This window comes from Vanellus vanellus (assembly GCF_965231255.1).
Source record: "Vanellus vanellus genome assembly, chromosome: 3".
Classification (NCBI taxonomy): Eukaryota; Metazoa; Chordata; class Aves; order Charadriiformes; family Charadriidae; genus Vanellus; species Vanellus vanellus.
The window spans coordinates 32,783,093-32,807,112 of record NC_138907.1 but is presented as its reverse complement, the minus strand read 5'-3'; the positions used below and the strand labels follow the sequence as shown (position 1 = coordinate 32,807,112).

Below are 24,020 nucleotides of genomic sequence, written 5' to 3'. Positions count from 1 at the left end.
GCCATACTCGGCTTCAGGAGTGAAAGCTGTTTCTTTTTTAATTTTTTCCATAATGATGGAAATATGTGAAATACTGGGGAAAAGGTTGGGAGGGGATTGTGCTCTTGGGTGTTTTTGGTTGTTGTTTGTCTTGTTGAAAAAGGCTACAGTTCTTCTACTGTAGATGATAGTACCATTTGGAAACATAACACTGAAGGGAATATTGTGGGTCACAACATCTGTCTGTTGCTGTTACAGGCAACTGTGCCTTATAATCCCATCCATAAACTGATCATACCCCAACAGGAGAGCAGCTAGTTTTTGGCCTCACCACTCATATGGAGTGTTGTCCTGCAACTTCAGGTTAAAACCGTGTTCTGATTTCCAGCCACAGTGTGCTCGTGACTGTTTTACAGGCGTTTCTAAGAGTACACTTTTCCTTCAGCTGTCAGAAGGGAGCTGCACACCAAGGCAGAATTTAAGAAAACACTGTCAACTCTGTCTCATTTTTCATCTAAGACAATTAGGCTTTTTTAAGACCCATTCTTCACTGCAGCTTATCACTAAGTTTCTTGGCATGTTGTGTTCTGCACGTAATAGCTGGTATGCAGCTAGTCTCTCTGGACGTTAACAGTTTCAGTCCTGCCAAAGCTTCTAATGGCAAGAGATTGCCTTCCTGAAACCACTCAGCAGTCACTTTTTTTTTTTTTTTTTCCCCCTCCCCAGATAGGGCAGGATCTCCTAACAATGTTTAAGTGGTTTGCATGTTCCTTCCTCACAGCTGCTTGTGGGACAGAGCATACCAGGGCACACTGCACCATGTTGATCCCGCTTTGAGCACATATCTGCTGGGTTATCTATTTCCTCTCGTATTTTTCCCAAACGGATAAAAACAAATGCATCTTGGCAAGTTGCTACGTACATACGCACAAAATGTTAAAGAGCTGCTTTGTGAGCAGCAAGGGGCACCGTATTCCTTGCTGCAGATGAAGGTGGCTGCGCTGCTAACTCATTGCTTTCTAACTAGAGGTCAAGGGCTTAAATGAAGTTGTGTGAAGTAGAAATACACTTGTTCGTACTGTACGTGATTTATGAATTGGAGAGATGTCAGATCCTGACCAGAAACAATTTGTTCTACCTGATCCCAAAACTGTAGCTGATTGTTCTGATACAAAGAAAGCTTAAACTGGGAATGCATTAAGATTGATTGTCATGGTATTTATCACGGATTTATTTTTTTTTTCTTACAGTAGTTTTTATAGATTATGCAGTCTTTGCTGAAAGTAACGCACGGGTTTCATTTGCAGGAGACTTAGGGACAGTGGCTTCTAGATACAAATTTCTGATCGCAAAAACGTTTTTCACCCACGAGAGAAGTAGGAGTTGAGTACAGCAGAAATTTTAGACCAAATACTACTTTGAAAAATAACAACTATAAAATCTGTGGTCTTAACTCAGTGATATAACATTTTAAAAAGTTCTTTCAGATTTGTATCTGATGTTAGTGTTAAACCAAGAATTCTTAAAAATGAAATCTGTGTCTTTACTGAAATATGTAGTTCAGCTAATTGAAGATGTACACTACTGTACACTTGCTAATGCAATAATTTTATTTTGATAATTTAAAGCAAATTAAGCACAGCAGATTATCTTTCAAATACTAACATAGTAAGAAAGAATACATTTGCAACTTGTTTTTCAATAGTTAAACTTTAGATTCCTCACTCAAGCGTCTCCTAAATAAATTGATATTTGACTACTTAGTTGTTATCTGTAAGCTTGTAAGTAATCAGTTTATTATTTGCCATTTTATATTTATTATTTTTTATGTACAGGATATGAATGAAGATCCTGGAGAAGATGTTGCACTTCTCTCCGTTAGTTTTGAGGATGCAGAAGCTACTCAGGTTTTTCCTAAGCTGTATCTCTCCCCGCGTATTGAACAGTGAGTGAGACAGTTTTTTTCTGGAGTGTTCATTCTATTTCATCACTGAACTTTACAATTTTTTTTCCTGAGATATGTGAGCTATGTTGGCTACGTGATACCATACTATTGCTTTAAACTGCTTAAAGCCATAACGATTACTGCAAGTGTGTGTGTTTGTAGTGGAGAAATGATGGATCTTCTTTCAGCTAGTTCTGTATTTATGGCTGGATCACGCGTGGATGAGGAACAGTCATCACTGGCTACGTGTGATATTCTTGTAGCATTATAATCCATGAAAAGTACGCTGTGTTTTCCTGTAGCAGTATATTTTGAGCAGCTCCTACTGTATAGCATAGTGGTAGCTGGTTTACGGGGGAATCTCTAATTTCTTTTTCTTTTGGGAAGGTAAGTTATCTGTATAAGCATAATACATTTGAACAAAGTATTGTCGTAGAAGCTAAAGGGCTTTATTAACTGTGTTTTAGGAATTTGCAGCTTTAGTAAGCTACTTTTTTCAGGAGAATATATGAATATTTAATTTTAAGATTGTTGAACCTTCCTGATCTGTTTAGCAGTTGGCAAACAGATTTGCTGAGAAACAAGTTTCTACTCCTAAAATGGAAGGGTGAGGGTTAGAAATGTCTACTTTCATTAAATTTCTCTTCTTCCATTTCTGGAATTATAACAACTCAGTGATAAAAGTTTGTGTGAGTGAAGGAACATGGCATGTTGACATTTTGCTCAACAGGGCATTGGTCTGGATAAACTGTAGGATGCAATTTAAAAGAACAAAATCCAAGATTTGATTTAGATAAAGGCATAAGGCTTCTCAGGTATTTTCTTTAACAAAATGTAGGTTACAAGTGCACATGCAAACACACACAAACGATATATTCAGCAGCTTTTACATTTCCATATTTTTTTATCGATTCACTACTTTGGTCAACATTAGTTGAGGGAATAATTGTAGTCAAACACGTAATTATCCTTCTGTGTTCCAAAGGATTCTTCTGCTCAGTTGCTGCTAAAAGCAAATGGGCTGTCAGTAGTTTCCATTGTATTTTCAGCTCGAGTCACATATTGATTCTTAAGTGTATTTCAGGCCACCCAGGTATGTCTGTCTAAATGACCCTTGTGTTAATGAAGACGTTGCTATTTTCCTACTTTCAATAGTATCTTTAGAAAGATGTTAACCTCTTGATACCAAGCAGAATAGCAATATAAAGGAACATTTCCTAAAAGTATCGCTTTGCCTGTCAGTGCCCTTAAGAATATCTGATTTTAGATGTGTGATTTAGAGCAATATAGCAGAAAGATATTTGGGTGGTGTTAGTACATATCTGACATGTCTGACGTATTTATGGCTTTGTCATTTATAGCTTATGGAGTCATGTTAAAATCATGCCAGTAAACCCTGGAGTTCCACGCCACACCTTGTCACGTTATCTGTGTATCGAAGTTGAGCTACTTCACTCACATAACTCAATCTGTCCTCGTGCATTTGTAAGGCATTCATCACAGTGTCTAGATCCTGGTAACCCATAATACCAGAGTCGCTTGCGAGCTGTTGCACCTTTGTTCTACTGGCTACTTCTTACGTGCCATGAAAAAAATGTATGGGTATGTTTTCAATGTTTGTTCGATTGCGCTTTAATAACAAAGATATAGCTGTCTCTTGTTCTTTCCCAAACCCCATCTCTGCTCTGTTTAGCCGGGGCTGACAGACTAGATATTTAACTTTCCAGTGTCTGGGAACTGAAGCAACAATGCGGACTTCTTTATACTTTTTGCCAAAAGTACAAAAAGCCTCAAGAAGCCCTGAGGATTAGTTTAATGACTTGAGGACATGGCATGTTACATTTGAATTGTGTTCTGCTTATAAAAGTTCTTTCCTGCTGCTAGCAGTAATTGCATCTACAAAAGCCATGTAAGCAAATTACCAGTGTATTTTTTTCGTGCAGCAGATTTTGAGGTGGGGTAAGTAGTAGTTGACAGTTCCCAACATAACATTCCCAAGTACTCAACAAAACAGGAAAAATACCAAATTCCCACAATTATTTTGCTAATACTAAACTCTGTTCACCTTAGGAAGAACGAGCAAACAGGAATAGCATTTTCCTGACATATGAAATAACATTTTCAGATAGAAGTGTTTCAGCTTTGTAGAGAAATAAGAGCAAAGGGCCTGTTTGTGTAACGTGAGTTACCCCCTGCTTTCCCAAGAGGTTTCATTGCTTTTGTGCTGTACCATATAAACATGCATTCCCACATTGCATTTTCTAAAAATGATACATACCCACAGATCTTGTCAGCGATTTGGAGCCCTAGCAATATGAATGCAGTGTTTTTGCTTTAAAGGTGTATTGTAAAGCACGTTTGCTCTGGTTTTAGACAGATGGTAAATACAATACTATTAAGACTTTGACTGCTCTTTGTCATAGACTCTTGAAGAGAGATTTGCAAAACGAGAGAGATGGCCACTTTTTATGGTTTGGGACAAAGATGTTAATACATTGGTTGGCTTGAAAAATTTTGCTCAGATATTAAAGCGGGGGTAGAAATGTAGCAGAGAAGTATTGTGCCTCGTTCGAGTCAATATTGGTGTTCCACTGACTTGCGTGGTGTGGTGTCTGGCTGCAAGAGTGTCAAGTCCAGTTCTTACAGTAAAAAACCAACCCCACCCATAGGGATGGGAAGCATTTGTGTTAATTTATAAAAATCTCGGCAATAATTATTTATAACTATACCTGGTTTAATTCTTTCACTAAAACTTGCTAATTTAAAAACATTCCTTTAAATACTTATTGGTAGAAACACATTAGTAGCAATTTCTAGTTAATGTTTCCTTAATTTGAAATCCACCACTTAAAAAAGCTTTAATTTTATAATTTTAAGAATTCTTCTTATTCTTTATTGCACTGCATCAATAAGCAGATAGATGCCATTAACAGTTGCTTTTAATGATTTCAAAAATTAGATTAAGTTAAAATGAAACGTGGGGTATTTACGATATGTTTTGTTTAATTCTACCATCATAACTGTAGTATCATAAAAACAAGTTTCTGCACACTTCTGGAGGAAGCGGTGAGCTGGGAAACCCCACAGACTGACCACCCAACTTGAGAGGATGGTGCTTGTCAGCATCCGTGGGTGTGCATCCCCAGCTTATCCTGCTCCTCCTCCCATCTCGGGCCGTGGGACCGGCCACAGGATGCTCTTCATCCCCTGCTGACGGCTGCTGTGCTTTGGGGAGAGGGTCAGAGGGCTGAGCAGTCTCAGTACCTGCAGCCCCTCACTTGCTCATCCACCCGATCTCCTCTCCTGCTGCCGGGCAGGCACAGACATATTCTGAGGCTGCTTCTGCACGACGAGGAGCTGCTGGGAGGTTTAGCCTTTGTGTCTCTGTTCCATTGCCATGCGTTATTCATAATGTCTCTCAACCTGTCAGTAGAAAGCATCTTGCTCAAAATTATCTTTCTAGTGAAAGTATAGTAGATACTCATATTGAAAGGAAATTTGTAATAAAAATATCCATCGTATCTTTGGTTTCCGTTTGTTAAAAGTCACTAGGCTCTAAAGCCAAGGAGTCAGTGTGAGATTGAACAGCTAATTTCTATATTAATGCTTAAAATGTGTGTCAGTGTACTACACATGAATGTGGATCAGAAGGTTGGTTGGTTGGAGGTTTTGTGTGTTTGTGGTTTGGGTTTTTGTTTTGTTTTGTTTTTTTTTTTTTAAAAAAAAAAAAAGTGGGTGTTTTTTTTTTTCCTTTGTGAGTCGTCCATGCTAAAGAAAATAAAAATGGGTTGGTCTTGGTTCACATTTTAAGAAAAAAGATCTAAGGGTAGAAACACTGTTGCTCGGTGAATGCTGTGTTCCCTGGATTCACAGAAATAATCCTGCAATAAACACTGTTGTCCTGGAGGGCTTTTCTCTGATAAATACGCGGACGTGAATATGCTAAGAAAACCAGCTGTCAGTAGAACTTGTTTTGCTTAAATGGATCGTGCTCCGTGCTTTGGGGACTGAAATGGTCGTTTTTTACTGGTCTGGGAGCTGTGCCAGAGGGTTCTTCGTGACTGAGGGTGGTATGCAGAGTTCGGTGACTGCGTTTAACCTTCGCAGGGGAGAATAACAAGAACCTGGTCTGAACTTTTAGACTTAGAATGTTTCTGTATGTTTTTTACTGATGGAAAAAAAATAGAAGAGAAAATTAAACACGTATATTTGCCTTAAGGTGTTTCCTATCTTTTACCTGTGTTTCCCGCTGGGAGTTGGAGCAGGAAAACCGTAGAATATTATCAATTTACTGTCAGGTACTGCCTCTCGCTACATTTGGGACGCAGGGGTGCTGTGAAGGGCTTCACCTTCATACTGCTGAGTGCACGTCACCGGGTGAAGCCTGCTCTTTCAAAATGATTATGAATACACGGTGGCTGAATGAGTGGTCATGTTGTGGCCTTTTTATATGTCTGTCTTTGTAGAAGACACTATTTGGCGTATTAAATTGTACTTATTCGTCTGAGGTGATGATTTCAGTCGAATTGTTAGTAGACAGCCAAGACAGTTCATGACTGCTTCAAATCCCGGAGCATCTTGCAGACATAGGAAGCAGGAATGAATGTTGCTTTTCAGGGCTTTCTCTTCCATTGAGCCTGGTTTGGTCATGCCTCTACGCAATGCCTGGCCAGTGAGTCACTGATATCTTCTGCCTGCTGTATGTGCCATGTCCCCATCATCCACATCTTCTGAAACTGTAGCCAGCACCCTAACCCGATCTCCAGTCTAGCTCTGCTTTGCAACTCTTCCTGTGTCCTAAAAATCATCTGTTTTGCTGCGGCCACCTTTTGATGGCCCGTTGACAGCTTCAGAAGAGAACAGGGTGGACTGGGTTTGACAGTCAAAACAGATTGACTTGTACTTCTATCCCGGGTGTTCAGCTGTACTGGCTGTTCCTTTTTTTTGTGACATTGATACAGAACAATTAGTGAAAATAGTAGTAGAACAACTAAGATTATGTGCCCATCATCTAAACGGTGCTTTAATGCTGGATATGTTAATGCTGTCCTTAAACGGTGCAGTTAGTGACATTTTTAAGATGGTTTTCTTTCAGTTAAGAGACTAAGCTATTAGACCTAATCAGTGAGGTATGAAATACTTGAAGCAGTTCGGTGGGATTGATTTTGTCGCAAGGTAATGAGGCACTAGTTTCTCTGTATAGGAGGCAAGAGGCAGCTTTTGGTCTGACGTATGCTTTGTGGTGATCCAGAGCTCAGCATTACTTCAAGTCTATGAGCTAAACTTAGAGTTGAACATTGAGAAGGGTTTGTGTCTTACTGGAGGTTGTGTCAGGTTTCTCTCAAAGTGTCAGCCTGAATGCATAAAGTTCTGTAACCCGATGGTGGTGGGAGTATTTTTACGTGATATATCAAGTACTTTACCCTTAAAGGATTTTCTTGTATACTAGGAAAATATGTATAGAAAATTGCCTTGAAATAAACTGTATGTACACAAGTGAAAAAATGCAGCACCTTAATGGAAAGATCTGTATCTAAAGGAAACAAATATGTTTAAAACTACTGAAATTTCTGTAGACCATTCCACTCTAGTCAGAAGTATGTAGAGGAAAGGAGTTGGAGAGGACTGTCTTGAATCATGTTTCCATTTTCTTTTGTATTTTGTTATTAATTCACCCTAATGCAAACATACAATTCTGTTTCAGGTTATGCTGTCATATGCAATGAGTATACCATGTTTCATTGTAATAAACCCTGTTTCAACACAGGCATTTCTAAGTACCATTGTAAAGCTGTACTCTTCTAAAATATCCTCCTCGGCATTTTTAATGTGGTACCACTGCATGTAGGTGTGATTACCCTCCTACAAAGAGTGATAATGAAGGAAAAAGGGAACAAAGTAATTTTTCTTTAGGACATCAGACAGTCGTATTCATAAAGTTGTGCTTGGTTCTTTACTGTTGCCCGTACGTTTAGACTTGTATCTTTGTACAGTGAGATTGTCAGAAGCACTTTTAGTTAGTCAAAACTAATTCTGGCAATGACATTGAAAATTACTGTAATCTCAGTTACTAGCTAGGCCAATACTTAGTACTTTTGAAACCTTCACCTGTATTTGCCATAGGTTGGGGTTTTTTTATATTATTTACTTAAACTGTGTTTACTTTGCTACTGAAATTCACTTTCGTTTTACAGAAACTCTTACTTTTCTTTTGATACACCAAAAGTTTTTGGCTTCTCTATTGCCTATTCTTATGGTGTGGGTTTGTTGGAGGGTATTTTGATTGCCATTTTAACATCCCTGGTGCAGTACTGACATGCATTTCTCAGATGTTTCCCCAAGACATTCGAGCACACACAGCAGATTTCATGTTCTTTTCCTGAAATGATTTTGTAGGAGAAAGGAAGCCTTCTGAACAGAATGAATCCTTGTTAGTATGGAACTGTGTCTGTCAGAGGCAGTAGGATTATTTTTTTTCATACCTAAGAATTAATAGGATTCTTTTGGGATTTTTATGTAGGTCCTTATGTTCTAAATAATTTTGTGGGCCAACTCCAGGGCCAGCTTGATCTTGAAATATTTTCCATAAAATTAGTTAGACTGACCAGAGAAACTTGAAACAAGCGTCATATTTTTTTATTCTATGGCTTGTGATTTGGCAGTAATAGAGCAAGCATGAGGGTCTGGTAACTGGGGTTAAATGTTAACCTAGAAAATTCCTAACTAGGTGTTCCTTGAAAATGCAATGACAAATCAGGTGTTAGTTGAATTGTAAAATTTATGTGTAGGGAAACTTAACTTGGAGTTTGTCTAGGGCTACATTAGTTGTGGTTTGAAGGATAATGTGCTGTTGTTAAATACTACTTTAAAAAAAAAAAAAACAACAATGAAATACAGAGGTGCTGGAAAATCACATTTGAAGCCATAGCTTCTCTGTTGTTAAACATGCTTAATTCCACAGACTGTCTCTTTGGAATGAAATAGCCTTGCAGAAGCAAAGTGCTTGGAAGTTAGTGACTGCATCGAATTTTAAAATTATCTGACAATTATGAGACTTCTGCCAATTTATGCTTAAATGTAATGGACGTGTTTTCTTTAACCTCAAAGCTGAGCTTTAGCTGTTCAACTGTATCCATTCTAACTGGGTATTAATTACCAAAACTGACAAACAGTAGTTACAATGAGTTAATTAGAATTTGTCTTGGCAGCAAATGCAGTGAGTGTAGAAAGGCACATTTACTCAACCGTTATGAAAACTCAAATTTCCTAGAGTACACTTTGAACCCGCTTTTGTTGCCATGTGGGTATTTTTCCCAGTTCTTGATGTAAATCCAAACCCACCACTACAGAATGTGATATCATCTTTTAACAGAATACACTTTACTGAAGCTGATTTTTGCATATTTGGGATATGTGGCTTGCTTTCTGAATATGGTGACCAAGTTGTTTGTTTTCGGAGAACTTCACTCTAATTGCAATCTGCACATTCTAATGTTCTGTCTTCAGACTTTTCCTATTTTGTTATTTAAAACAGTTAACAAAAATTCAGCTACTGTTTAATGCTTGCTTACAGATGGTCACACTCAAGAGGTACAAATCTGACCACTTGGAAGTGAAGAGTTAAGGATTTTCAGATTAAACCTCAAAAAAATGTGAAACACAGAATTAAGTTATATTTGAAAGACCTCAGTTTTGATTGCCTCTGTTGCCTTCTTCGCCCTGCCCCCCAGTTGGGAGAGCTGGCAGTACCCACTAGGAACCACATTCCTGTTGCTGGTGATTTGGCAGGGAATGTGGTGGCTCGGGGAGTGTGGACTGAGGAGGATGGCAGAGAAACAGCCCTGCAGGGAATCGAATGGGCAGGAGGGAGACTGTAAGTGGAGGGATCTTGGCCCCATTGTCTGTGTGATCAAAAGAAAGGATTGAAGTGCATCTTTGAAATTTCCAGAAGGGCTCATTCCCCTGCAACCTGCCTTTTTCCTGTAAGCTTCCTGACCCCACAGCAGTACTAGGTACCACCTCTCAGTTTTCTTTGCTTTCTGCCTCCTGCTTTCCTGCCACTAATCAGTGGCATTTTAAACTTAATGTCTGCTAGAAAGGAACTTTAATTCCTCCTTAATTATCCGTTGTAGGAAGATGCCATTTCCCCAAAATAAATCGTGGCTGATTTTTGCAACAAGACTACTGGATTTCTGGGGGTTTCCTTTTCCCTAATTGTCAAGAATGTGATTCATTGTATTGCTGATTTCATTTAATGCATATGAGGCAGTCACAGTCTGTCCAGCTACATAACTACACGAGCTACTCATCTCACGTGAATGTTAGCCGAAACCCTGTTTACTTTCAGCACTCGCATGTTGGACCTACCTGGACAATATGTATAAAAGACACATTTCCAAATGTAGAGACTTCGTGTTGAATAATTTTTTCCTAGATAACAGAGTCCCCTTCAGAAATATTGAGAACTGCTTTCCTAGGAGCTTTCCTCTGGAGAATCCCCTTAACAAAACACAAGGATTTGTTGAATTGTAAACCCAACATCCTGTAACTATACTAAACTTCAGCTTCCTTTAAATGAAAGTGCAGATTGTAGGCAACTTAGGATAGTAATTCTTTAAATGGAGTGGAGTTGCTGTATTTTGTAGGTTTGCTTTTTGAAAAACACATAAGATGATCTTTGTAGAAAGCAGAAACAGCCAAAAACATGACTGTGCAGAGTAGGGCTTCCTGTGAATCCTGTACATTTTGCATCTTTCATTCCTCTACAGCCAGCACTTCTTGTGGACTAGCAGGACCTGATTAATCTGCAACCTGGAAGAAACACATAGAGGTAGAGTTGGCCCATAGGCCACCTGACATCCAAGTTGCATATTCCTTTTATGTTTAAAGAAGCGCTTTGTTTTTTTCAACCAAGAAGAAGTATTCTTGTACCTGCAGTCCCTTTTTGTGCCTCAAATGAGTATTGCTGCTCCCTGCTCTCTTTTGTTGCAGTTCAGTGAATTCTTCTACTGTCTTTGAGTTCTCACAGGCTGTATACAGCTATATTGGGGGACCCATCTCTGAGGTTTGCACCCTGGTCGAATTCAAAACTGGTGTCAGGAGAAGACCTGGATATTCAACATCCCACTTCCCACCCTGATTTTTGTTGGAAGAAACTCCGGAGTACTTGGATAAGGAGGAATTGTGTGCTCCAACAGGTCTTTGATCTGGATGATTAAGAACCAAAACTCTGGTGTACACTGTGAGGCACAGCTGTCTTGGGTTGTTTCGGTTTTTGGGGTTCGTGGGATTTTTTTGGTGCAATCATTCATATACATAGCTAAGAAAATTTGGAAATGCTTATTTAAGACATTTATCAAACATGACACGGGGTAGCAGTGTTTTGAAATCCTTTCATTTCAGTGGGTTTGTAAACATTCCTGTCTCATGATTTCTACAAATCATGTAGCCAATGTGTTAATGCAAAAAAAAAAATTGGGACTTTTTAATGTATAGTTTGGAAAACAGACATGTGTGTCGACAAAGAATATTGTAGAATTTAAATCACAGATCTCGTGTGTGATATTTAATATGTGCATGCAGTATGTGTCAAACATCCCACGGAGGAAGACATTAAATTTGGCAAGAACTGCAACTTGAGGATATAAAAATGTAGATTCTTTTTCATTGGATTTTAAAACGAAATTCTTTGAGCTGGTTTCTGGTCAGGGGCTGCTGAAAATACATGAGGAGGAAATTTCAGCTATTTAACAATTTCAGTGGACAAAAGTCTGTTAGTACCAAAGTTGCAGACGCCACAGTGCAGTGGAAAAACCTGTACAAATAGAGCGAAACAATTCTGCTTGCAGATATTTGCTGTTGAAGCCAATAAAAGGGCTGTGCTCTTCTGTGTGGTTTAGTGATGTCAAGCACTACTTGCTGGAGGCAGCTGTGCTACTGCAATGCTTTTCTGACCTTAAATAGCCTATATGCTGGGTAATGCAAGCATTCAAATATAAATACAGGGCACATAAGGACAGAAGGAGGCCAGAAAAGCCATCTAGGCCCCTTCCCTCCCCTGAATTAGTCAGTGTCTTCCTCAGTATTCTTCTCTTCTGGTATTTGTCCAAGATATTTACAAAACCGTTTAGGCTAATTGTTCCCTTGTGTTGCCTCAGTACTGTTTATTCCATATGTTAAGTACTGCGTGCAAAGCCATTCTGCTCTTCAGCGTGGCTGCTGCTTGCTTTCCTTTCCTTTTCCTTTCTTTGTGGTTGCCTTTGATAGTAACCCAAACAGCTGTGCAACCTCTGTCTGTCCTGGGAGGCTGCGTGTACCTCAGCAGCAGCAGCCCGCTGCTCTCCCCTAGCCCTCCTCTCCAGGGCGAGTATGACTTGCTGCGACATTTTGTGGAGGTAATTCCTTCAGGTCGTGTTTTTGGTTGACTTCCCAGATATTTTGGGGTTGGTTTTTTGTTTTTTTTTTTTTCCTCTTCCCCTGTAATGGGAAGATGGTTGGAGAGCATGCATGCGTAATTACATAGTGACCCTCTTAATTTGTTCCATTGCTCAAAAATTCTCTGTGTTTCTGTTGTAGCTGTAATGAGGACTGTGCAACTCACTTCCTACCACCTCAATTCCTGTTGTTTTCAGTTGGTACTCTTGTTTTTGTTCACTTACCTACCACTTAAGTTTCTCTTATTTTTTCTTTAAGTTCCGCCTCTATTCTCTGGTTTCTGTTTTGGCCATTTGTTTTTAGCTCCGCACACGTCTCTGAAAATGTGTTTCGTTTTCAAGAAGTGAGCCTCTGGTTTTTCTGCACGTCAGGTAGCAGTTTTTCCTGCAGTTGACAGAGAAACTGCAAGGAGAGTTGAATGATGAATGTACATCACAACAAAGGAAGTCTTGTTGAAAGTTTAGGCACTGTTTGATCCATGAAAATCTAATGGCCCTTTTATTTGTCTGATATACAGAATCAGTGCAAGTCGAGAATAGTCATTTAGCATTGTCTACTATTTCAGGGCCTTTGTTCTCTTTATTTTAAAACATTTTAACATTAGCGACTTTTTTATAACTCTTAAAAATGTTTATTTTATATTTCTTTCAATATTATTTCTCATTACAATTAATTGCTTCCATTTATAAAATGAGTGAGAACTTCCAGATTTTCATGCAACAGTGAAAGCAAAAAAACCTCCGTTATATTGTATTTGTCAAAACCTGGATTATGTATAATTGAACAACCTTTTTTCCCCATCCATGACAGTATTCTATTTAGAGTATATGTCTCAGCAGTAACAGGGATCACACTCCTCAGGACTATGAATTTCTTTACTGATTTTGTTCTTCTAGTATGATGTTAAAATGTTGGTGGTCATGTCAATTTGTAAAACGTATCAAGTTCCTTAACCCATGATAGCTACAGTGCTTTTGTAGAAAATTCATTTGCATCAAATAAGTGGCAGATTTCACATCAGAGTTGTGGAGCTTTTTGTTGGAAAGGAACTCTGAATCATCCAGCCCAGCTTCCTGCTTGGCGCGGGACTACCGCCCGTACTACCTCAGGTTTTGTGTAGTCGGGCCTTTGTCTGGCCGTGTCTTGAACACTTCCCACAGCGGAGATCCTACAGCCTCCCTGAGGAACTGATCTGCTGCTCTGCTACCCTCTTTAGGGGAGGAGTTCTTCCAAAAGTCTGGTCTGATCATCCCAAGGCCTCAGTTGGCCCAGTCCTTGACATCATAAAGGTCCCCCTGGATTGAAGCTGTGCGGTTTGTTTTGGCAGTATTATGCAACGTCATTAACGGTATGCCATTTATCATGGTGGTATGGAAGCAAGGTACTTTTCACCCTTGAGCTACCATTCTTCCATTTCGACTTTGAATCAATAACAGAAGCTATGTTAACACCACTTGCTTCCCCCATAAATTAGGCTTTTTTAGTTAGTCTCATTGTGCTTCTCCAGCAACACGGACGGGTGAGATCTTAAAGGTGTATTGCTAGCTCGGGTTTGCTCTGGCTGGAGGTCATGATGAACTGGTACAACGTTAAATTAAGTTCCCATCTCACTGCTGACACAGTAAAGGTATGGGGCCAAAAATCAAAGAATTTGGGTCAAAATGAGTGGTGGTAGGCCTTACCTCACCAAGGCACGTAATACAGGGAGATTTCTTACTTCATCTTTTTAACTCTGTATACTGAAGGCTTCTGGTCTCTTTTCAATACACAAATACTAATTTGTATTTTCCTTTCTTAAATTTCATATACTATATCAAAACTAAAAAAAAAATACCCTGAATTAGAACCATTAGTCACTAGCAGTGAATGATCGTGGCAATGCAACTGGCATTGCTGAGTACTTCAGTGTACAACTGAGCACACTTAAAATGCTAGGAAAAAGGATAGATTTACCCTGGGTTGGTTTGTTATACTCATGCTATGAAAGTCTAGCGTTCTATTTTGGTTCATCTACCAATCTGTTCAGCATATTTTGTTTAATAGTTTAATGGTAGAGTCTATATGCAACCACCCATGTTACATCAGACTCTGTGCAACTGGAATGTTGTTTACTTTTCACCAAGGCAACTCCCTGTTTTTTGTTAATTAATATCTAACAGGGTCCTACAGCTGACTCCCTTTAAAGTCAAGAATGTAGGGGTGTTCAGGATTTATAGGCACACTGTGCTGAGGCCTTGTAGAAGCAGTGCGTTTTGTGCAACTGACCTATGAAAGGAGATGGTTTGGGGTGGGTTTTTTTCAATTTTATATGTATGTATTTTCTTTTATTCTTCCTCAGTTATCTTGGACAGGTTATGTTTGTACTGCGTGTGCATAGTCCTTTAATACCTGGTACCATGAAGTTATTTTCATAAGCAATGGAATGAAACTGAGAAGATTTGTGGGAAAGTCTTCTACAGCAGTAACCTCTCACTGTTCTTTTAAGGACTAAAGGAGAACTCACCTTTCTGAGGTGGTCAAATTGGCAACTGTGGCTTGTGTTTAAAATACAAAAATTTTATTGGCCTTGTTTTTGACAACAGGACATCCCTCAAATGTCTCAATTACAACTGTACCAGCAGGGATCTTTTTTGTTAAAACTTTATGCATTTTGTCCAGGTTTGATATGAAATGATGCAGGGAATACAGTATACGCAATTTTCTTAGTGCCATTCCATTGATAAAAAGTTTTACTGTCTTTTAATCTGAATACCTGTAAGTTTTTCACAAACTTTAATGTGTTTATCTTCTTGGTACCCTTCTTAGATAAGTCAGTACCAAATATTGTCAGGATGCGTGAAAACCTGTAAGTTTTTCACAAACTTTAATGTGTTTATCTTCTTGGTACCCTTCTGAGATAAGTCAGTACCAAATATTGTCAGGATGCGTGAAAGTACCCATGTGTATAAGAAAGATTTCATGATTAGGAAACTAGAACCAAATAGAGAGTGTCTTTGATAATGTCAGTCTGTACCAGATAAATGTTGCTAGGCTTAGAAATGTGGTCTCTTTCTTTTGTAGTCAAATTTTGTACCTAAAATGTCTTCCCACTTCGTGATCCTTCTTAATCACTGCCCTGCCTTAGCTATATAGACTGTCTTGAGGCTATACTCATTTAGGTACACTGGCATGTGATGCAGCTTCTTCTACAGTCTCCACTGTTGTCACACTGTTGTGTGCTCTAAAGAAAATTAAATAAAAAATTCAGTACGTGCAGAAGTAAATTTTTTTTCCACCATAAAAAAGATATTTTTAATAGTTCAGTGTATTTTTGAGCCTTGACCCCTGCCAGAATATCTCAGTAACATAGAGATAAATAGATATTGCAATTGGCAAGCTGATTATAATTGTATGTTAAGGCAAGCAGAAAAGGTCTTTTAATTTAATTCATCCCTAAAAACCTGTAAAAATACTGGATTCTATTTTAAGAATGAATAGTAAGTAAATAGTGTTCCATCCAAAATCTGCCAATTACTGATTGTGTTTGTGTTCTCTTGATTATTTTTTTTTAAGTTCCTTTGTTGTAGGAGGACATCTTGGCAGAGCTTCACATATGTGGTTAACTGCTTGCTGAGCCACAAGCAAATAATAATGTACAGTTAAGCATTTCTTCCTGCATCACCAATTTCTATTCTCTTGGGCAACAGGAGTTCAAATCTGGGCAAAGATGACAGGCATAAACCTGTCTGATTGGATTAGTAACATAGAAACTGTTGCTAGCCTCCGTAGTAATCTTTTAAAGTTGATCTTGTGGTAAGTTTCTCAACCCAGATTTTGATTTTATTATACCAGCAAATAAATAGGTGAATAGGTGAATAACTCTTGAATCCTAAAGGACAGAAGGAGAATCTGTTTCCCCGTTTTCAGGCTTGGCAGATAGGAATTCTGCTAAAGGAGGCTGGAAAGGGTATCTGGGAACCTGGTGGGTAATGATGATTCAGAGACTGCTTCCAGTATATTGACTGAGGGATTTCTTTTTAAACGCTGTATTGTTTTTGCTTGTGTGGCATTTTCAGTCTCCCAAACTGCCTTTTTATGGAAATAAGAAACAATTAGTTTAAGAAAGCATAAGTTTTCCAGTCAATGTGTTTGTTCACACCTGGAATGGAGCCGTGAAGTAGAGTTGGTTTGCTTATTGGTTGGATATTGTAATAAAAACAAAAGTTTTTTTGAAAAATGTATTTAATCATAGAATCAGTGCAGCTCAGGGAAAGTCGTGTTACTTCTTGTGTGTTGCTGGGGGGAAATGACTTTAAATTGTCCCTTTATCATAACCTTGCAAAAAGCTCAAGTAGCATATTTTGGGTAGTAGGATCTGTATTTTGGGTAGTACCATTAAAATGAACATATGGCAAAAATCTATCTGTAACTGAAGTTCGCTTTTCTGTTCCTTTGTAGTTGTATTGGAATGACAATGAAAGCTAACACTTGGGAGAGTGAAGTTGTGTTACGGGAATTCATAGGGAGCTTTTGGGAAAGAGCAATTCTGAAATTAAGATGATGATGTTCAAGGACAACATGTCATGAATTTGACTTTAGTTCTCTTCAGAACGCTGCAGCAGGCCTTATAAGCTTAGCTTACTGTTTTGTACATGCAATGTGAGACCTAAATCCTCAGGAAGGAAAAATATTTTGGAAATTAATTTGGTCCTTCGGAATTACCACAGTGTCTGAGCAATCTTGATACGGTACCTGCTGAAGAGACTTTCACCTTGATTAGGATACCAGTCCCCCAAACTGATTTTTGAAACATCACAGCTGTGGCTATTTTAAACTCTGTTGAAAGTATCCAAAAGATTTGTAAAAGTTTAGTATTTTTTTTAATTAACTGTTGGGGGAAAAATATCTTTTTATTTGGGTAGCTCTTAGTACCATATGAAAGAGGGGAAAAAGTATATGAAGTATACTTGGGGTTTGGGTTTTTCTTACAAAACTGTAAGTAAAGTTACGAATTAAATAAAAACAAGACATAAACTAGATCTTATGAGTGTATTTTTAATATTCAAGTGCTTCCCTAATTTCTCCAGTGTCTGTAGCAACCTTTCCCTTACCTCCTTCCTCTACTTCCTTTTCCACCCTTTCACCCCGCAAATTCTCAAAGCTGCTACTCTGGGGACATTCCTGAATCTCTGTCTTTTCTGTCAGTTTGTTTGAGTAGCATACTCCTCTTATCTTGCCAGGCCATGCCCAGAAGTCTCTTCCTTGTTCTCTTAAATAATAGAAATACATTCTTAAAATATAGTTCTTTTTTTCCCAAGTAGGAGCTTTTGCTCTTTTATTCTCCCTCTCCTCCTTCCTTTGGAGTTGTCTGTGTTTCATCTCCCCTTTCATGTAGAATTAAATTGAAAGGAAGATGAAAATGCCTGGTCCTGAAGATAGAGCAATTCTGGGGATTCCTTGGTAGACAGATGGTAGAGTGCTGGATTTTCAAGGCAAAGTATGAAATTTTAAATTAAAAGAATTTTTGTGTCTTTGGGATCTTGAAACGTCTACCCTGAGTTTTGGACTTGATAAATAATAGCTTGTAGTCAGCCATTCTCCAGACTTCCCTTGCTTTTGCATGTACTGTGTTTTCATTTCTTCTTGCAAAGTTAGAAAAATCAGACCATGTATTGGACATAAATTCCAACCTTTTCCAGCACTTGGCTAGATGAGCTACAATTAGTTATTTTTAGTCCTGACCAAGTTTGCATAAATGTTCTTCAGGTTGACACTAATTAGACACTGAATAAATACATGTTTCCTTGAAGGATAGATAGCTTTTCCAAGTACTGACCACGGCTTTAGATAGGTCACTTTCCAAAGTAGGTCTCCAAAGAGAAAGGAATTTGGAGGAGGTGATACACAAACCATAGGAGTGTAAGTTTGACATGTAAAGACCTGGGTGTCTTCTGTTTTTCCACAACTAATACATGGAATTTGAAGTCACTAACTACACAACAAATATGTGCATTTCAGATACTATTTTTTATGTATTGTCAAGTTGAAAGATGAAAATTAGACATTCACCCGACCAATTTTGTCTTTCATGCTCTGAAAATATTTAGGATACCAATCATATTAGAAATTTGTGCAACTGATTTAGCATATCCATGTCACTGGTTTGGCAGACTTGGAGAATAAGAAGTGACGAGTTAGTTACAAGGAATAATCTAGATATTCATATGCAGTACTTGAAAAGTTTGTGATGTATATAACCATGACCTCCAGTCTCTTCAGTAATACTACTGCAATCACTAATTTCTAACACAAAGCTACTGTGGCAGGTCAGTCAGAACAGCGATGCAAATCATTTATATTTCCTTTATGTTTTAGAAGTGTGTCTTTGGTTGTGTAGCTCAGGTGCTGCAAACAGGCAACGCAGTTTTTCAGGAAACTTGCCTCTCAAAAGGATGAGATAGTTCCATTTTTCTCAACTGCTTCTGCTTTTGTTCCTTGAACCTTTCAGCATGGGATTTCAGGGTAAGTGCAAATCTAAAGTGTCTCGGATGGTGAACCCCTTTGCCTTTGACTTACATGATTCTAGAATAATATCAACCTTCAGATGTTTTCTTTATTGTAAACTTAAAGTGCTTTTTTTTTTTCCTTTGGTATTCTTTTTTTCTGAAGTTATTTGTGCTTAAATATACAACTTATATTCTTCCACAGTAGGAAATTTCTGATAACTTACTACTGGGGTTTTTGCTGTGTCTTACAAGATAACATCAGTTCCCCAAACTTTTATAGTGTTCAGAGATGGTAGCAAGTTAGTAAGAAAGGGAATACTGGGGCATCTATTAACGATTGCTTTTTATTTTATTTTACTGTAGCAAAGAAACTGAACGGCAACTGAGAAGCAAGTTGGTTGTCTTTTAATTCCTCATAGGCAGATTTTCAGTCTGATAGTCTCTTCCATGCTGTAATTCTGACAAATCTTGTTTGAAATGCCGGCGAAATAGCCAAGGACGTACTTTGACCATAGATACTGAATTTACTTCCCATGCTTAGAGGAGATTCCTGTAGGCTTTTATCCTGAGTTTGGAGTTTTCTTGTTGCTGCCCTATGGAAAACTGTTTCATGGACTGTGGATTTCAATATTGAGGTGCGCTAATTTACAGAACTTCAAATAAATGGGTCTATCTAGTTGTACTTGATGATATTTTTACTTCAAGTTCCCCTTACTAAAAATACTTCAAATATCAACTCAAATTGACATTATAACTCTCCCAAAGAGCAAACAATGGAGGAGAATGTTGCATCAGGTAAAATGTTTGTAGTTGTCTTCCCTCTCTCTCCCCCCACCTCCCAAAAAAGGTTAAATAGAGCTAGCTGTATCTCTCATCACCCACATCTCTACTATACACTGCAGTAGCTTGAAAACAAGGGGCACACAAATAGAATCAGGCAGCAACATTGGCTAGTTACAAAATTTGTTCATTTAAGAAGCCTTAGCAGCAATGTTTGTGATTGCTATAAGACCTTTAATCAGAACTGCAGCGTTGCCTGTAAGTAGATCTTCGCTAGTCCGTAAGTGCATCCCTAAATCACTGCCGTGTTTGGGGATGTGATTTGCTTGCCCTCCTCTCTCTGGATCTTGCAGCCAGCCATACCTGTACGCAGCCATGTCACTGTGCTCAGGAATTTGCTGGTGGTATCTTTAGGCCAATTGTGTCCTTACTTGACTCCACCTACTCTGAGAAGTTTGACATACTCTGTTTCCCAAAGTAAATAGTGTTTGGGGTTTGGTTGTTTTGTTGGTAGGGTTTCATCCCCACAGAGGAATGAATAGAGCCATTTTGTAACCTTGATTCTCAGTTTACTTCCTTTACTCTCCTCTTAAACCTCGTCACAGTAACTGTTAGTGTTTCAAATTCTCTTTCAAAGAAGCACATGCCATCCGAATCATGGTGGTATGTGAAATGTAATGTTAGGCAACTGTTGATATTGTCAGAGGGATTGTATGTTAAGCTGGGGTGGGGAAGCTAGCACAGTACGTTTTGCAGAGCTGTGCATTTTTAAAAACATCATCATGATCCCTGGCATATCACTTGTCCTTGCAGAAGAGGGCAGGGTCCTACACCTTCAGACAGGGTGCTTTTCCAGATGTTCCACCCAGCCTGAATTCATGTCAGACAAGTCAGGTCGTTGTTGCAAAGCTGTTGAGGTATTCAAAGGAGGAGCTTTATTTATTTCAGTGTTTCATTCTTTTTATGAAATCTAAAGCTCTTTGAAAGTATACCACCTTTCATTTTGCTGATCACAAAATTAGCTATTTTAAAACCTTCTCTGGGGGAAAAGAAAATATAACCATTCTAAAGTTCTGCCTTTTTTCCCCCCATTAGTTCAGGTTGCATTTACAATGACTTGCATTGCGTTTTTAAGCAAACCCCATTGTTTAAACGATTGGTACCTATTTTAATCGTATACTGTGACAGTCCTTTTAATTTTTTTAAGTCAATAGAGAGGTACGTGTTTGTGATTAAAAGTTATCACGGTAAACTATCTTGCAGTAGCATCTAAATATGTTACCCAACTAGAAAATCACATGCATGTGCAAAATGATAGCAAAGTTTATAGAAACAGGACTAGCACATACGATATTTTGCCTGAATAGTTCTCCAGCCCTAAGCCACTGGTGGCTCAGGGACTTTGATTCATGTGTATTCAGTGGTCCTGAATGAATTTCTCTTCCATGGACTTGTCCAGCCTACTCTTTGAACATATTGCGACAGGGAATTTCACAGCTCTGCTACATCTCGCATGATCTACCTCCTTTGGTTTTGAACCTAGCTCCTGTTAGCTTGGTGTATTGCTTGTACTGGAAGAGACAGCAACTAGTCAATGCTTATTCACATTTTCCACATCACTCATCATGTTATGGTTCTCAGTCATACTCCTGCCCTCATTTTCTGCTTTCCAGACTACGTTGTCCTGCAGACAGCTTTCTACTTCTTTCCTTAGAATCCCATACTTCTTTTTGGTTTGGCTTTTTATTTGACGCTAAGCTGACATTTTAACTGAACCTCGAATCCTAACCCTGAGTTCAGCTGAATGTTCAGCTTGGTGTACGTCTTTTTAGATTTTCGGTTAGGATTGTTTTTTCCATGTGCATAACTTGATATTCATGTGTGTTAAATCTCCTATTTCTTGTTATCATCCAGTTCTTCTGTTTTAAAGCCCATTTAGTACTCTTTATGGTTGGAACTTGTCTTGACTACCCTCAATAACTGGACTGCCACCTGGCAGCTCACCTGTTCTACCAGATGATTTATAATCATTTTGAACAACAGAAGTCACTACTGACCCCCCCTGCTGACTTCACTCTGCTGTTTGAGCTAATTATTTGCTCATACTTCTTAGTGACTCTTCCAAAGAGCTGCAGTAGGTGCATGAGACAGGACTACCCCTGTTTAGGAAGGAATCAGTATAGCTTTTACTTGGAGCATATGCACACGTACATGCTGGGAGGGAGGTTTCAAAATGAGGACATTACCCATTTGCCTAAAACTTAGGGAAGACTTTGCAGGAACAAAACCCAGCTTTCATCATGTCTTTGTCCTTTCCATTGCCACCTCCTTTAACTTTGTTTTCTCTGGGTGGAAAACCTTATCTTTGCTGTGCTTAAAAACATTGGTAGCGATTCTCTGGATACAGGGTGGCTTTTTAGCGTACTGTTTGTTAATGTTAAATTTCCAGTGAGTTTTCCCTTGTGGTACCCATCATCAGTGCAACAGGGAGCACAGTGCTTGAGATGACCTGCATTGACCCCAACAAGGGATGACCAGTCTTTGAGCATCCTTAGGAGAAATTAAAGGAAAGTTTTTTTTTTTAAAAAAAAGAAAGTAATAGAACTACGTTCAGGAGTATCTTGTGCAGTCACCAAAATGAAAACAATTTAAAGTCCAAAGAGTTGTTGTAACAGTTCAAATACGTGTGAACATCAGCATTTCTGCTTTGTGCTGGAGGGGTTTTGTCCTGCAAGAGCTAGCTATCCTTGCGTAACAGGCAATTGTTTTACAGTAAATCAGTAGCAAATCAAACGGTGAGTAGCTTTTAGTAGAAAATCTTGCTAGACAGAACTCTATGAGAGCAGGTTCCTGTTTTTGTTTTTGGTTGTGTTTTTTTTTTTTTTTTCCTTTTCTCTTTAGTGTATTAAGAACAGAAAAATCTGCTCAGAGTTTTCTGAGAAGTCAAGTGGTGGAAGAAACAAGCACAGCAAAGACATGTACCAGTAGCTCTTTGTTTGTACAATGGTTTTTAGATAGCATTGGGATTGGATAATACACAAGGAGAACTGGTTTCTGGAAAAACAGAACCTTCCCTGACACATGCATTTTGTATTATTTTCTTAAATTCAAACTGGAGGAGATGGGCAGAGTACAAAAACTTTTATTAACTTAAGAAATGGTGGTAAAACTTCCATACTTTCTGTTGTACCTATTGAACACGGGCAAGTTTTCATCACCTTCGGGTATTATGAGCATTCTTTTCCCTGTGTTGATTAATTCCCCTTCTTTTCCCACCCACTGAGCAAGAGTAGTAAACTTACTGTGAAACTACCAGAAATCCCCAGAGCTTTTTCTCTTAATACAAACTCCCAGCCCAAATTAAAAAAAAAAAAAAAAAAAAAAAAAGAAGAGGTAAAACTGGCTGATGGACACTTTTAAATTTTTCAGTGTGGGTACTGCCCAAGAAGAGATTCATAAATACATAACATCCAAAGCAGAACTATAAAGACTAATAGATTCCTGCTTTTGAGCTTTGGGAGGAAAAAAGGTAATACCTCTAAACTTAGACTAAAAGGAATCTGTCAGATATTTTCAGAGGAATTAAGCAACTCCTGCTTTCCAGTAAAGCTGGAAGCTGGGAGAGCTAAGAACCTTTGAAATTTGCTGCAGTTGGAAATTGCCTCATCTTTTCCATTATAAATATTTTTCTTTTGTTTCTTCTATTTAGAAATTTTTCAGTTGTCGACTGAGGTTTTCCATATGAGATAACTGCCTCAAATGAGTACTGTTTTGAAGCTTCCTTAGGACTAGCATTTTTGCATTAGCAGTTCAGGTTTACCTCCCTCAGAGGCATCAATATTTTTTTTCTGTGACAGTGTCAAGTTCTGCCCTCCTCCGGCACCTCAGGTTTACAGAACTACATATGAACTTATTCTTTTGAGTATGCACCTGTGTGCCCTAATGGTAAAGAAAGTAGATTACTGTATTATATTAGCAGTCCTGGGGTTGTGGTTAAGAAAGCATTTGTGGAAGCGCTCGCACCAGTGGTTTTGACAAATGATTTACCTAATGGGATGAAGTTTCCTATGCTTGTTCTTATTCAGGAAGCGTCTGAAGAAAAACTGTTCATCTCTCTCAAGTGCACATGCAATGTGAATTTAATCAGGGGTTTTTCACCTTTTTATTTAAGCTTTCAGGTTAATCAATGGGATTGGGTTTTGGGGGGTGGGTTTTTTTTTTGGAATTGCTGTAGTTTTCTGTAGGGTGAGGTCTTGGCTCCGTTCCCGCCGGTAAGCTTTGCCAAGGACTTCAGTGGAATTGTAATTCCTCCTTAGATACTTTGTGTGTTGGGAAACCCGTGGTGGTTTTTTAATCTGGTTTCCTAAGAAAATTAATTTTCTTTCCTATGAAATTAA

The 24,020-nt window shown here is 38.5% G+C and overlaps 1 protein-coding gene across 1 annotated transcript in view; it reads left to right on the top strand.

Annotated features, from left to right (window-relative positions):
* BABAM2 (BRISC and BRCA1 A complex member 2) overlaps window positions 1–24,020 on the top strand; it is a 178,726-nt gene that overhangs the window by 96,474 nt on the left and 58,232 nt on the right. The window contains exon 7 of the mRNA XM_082481405.1: window positions 1,815–1,924. Coding sequence (XP_082337531.1) covers window positions 1,815–1,924 — 110 coding nt within the window. The remainder of the gene's footprint in view (window positions 1–1,814; window positions 1,925–24,020) is intronic.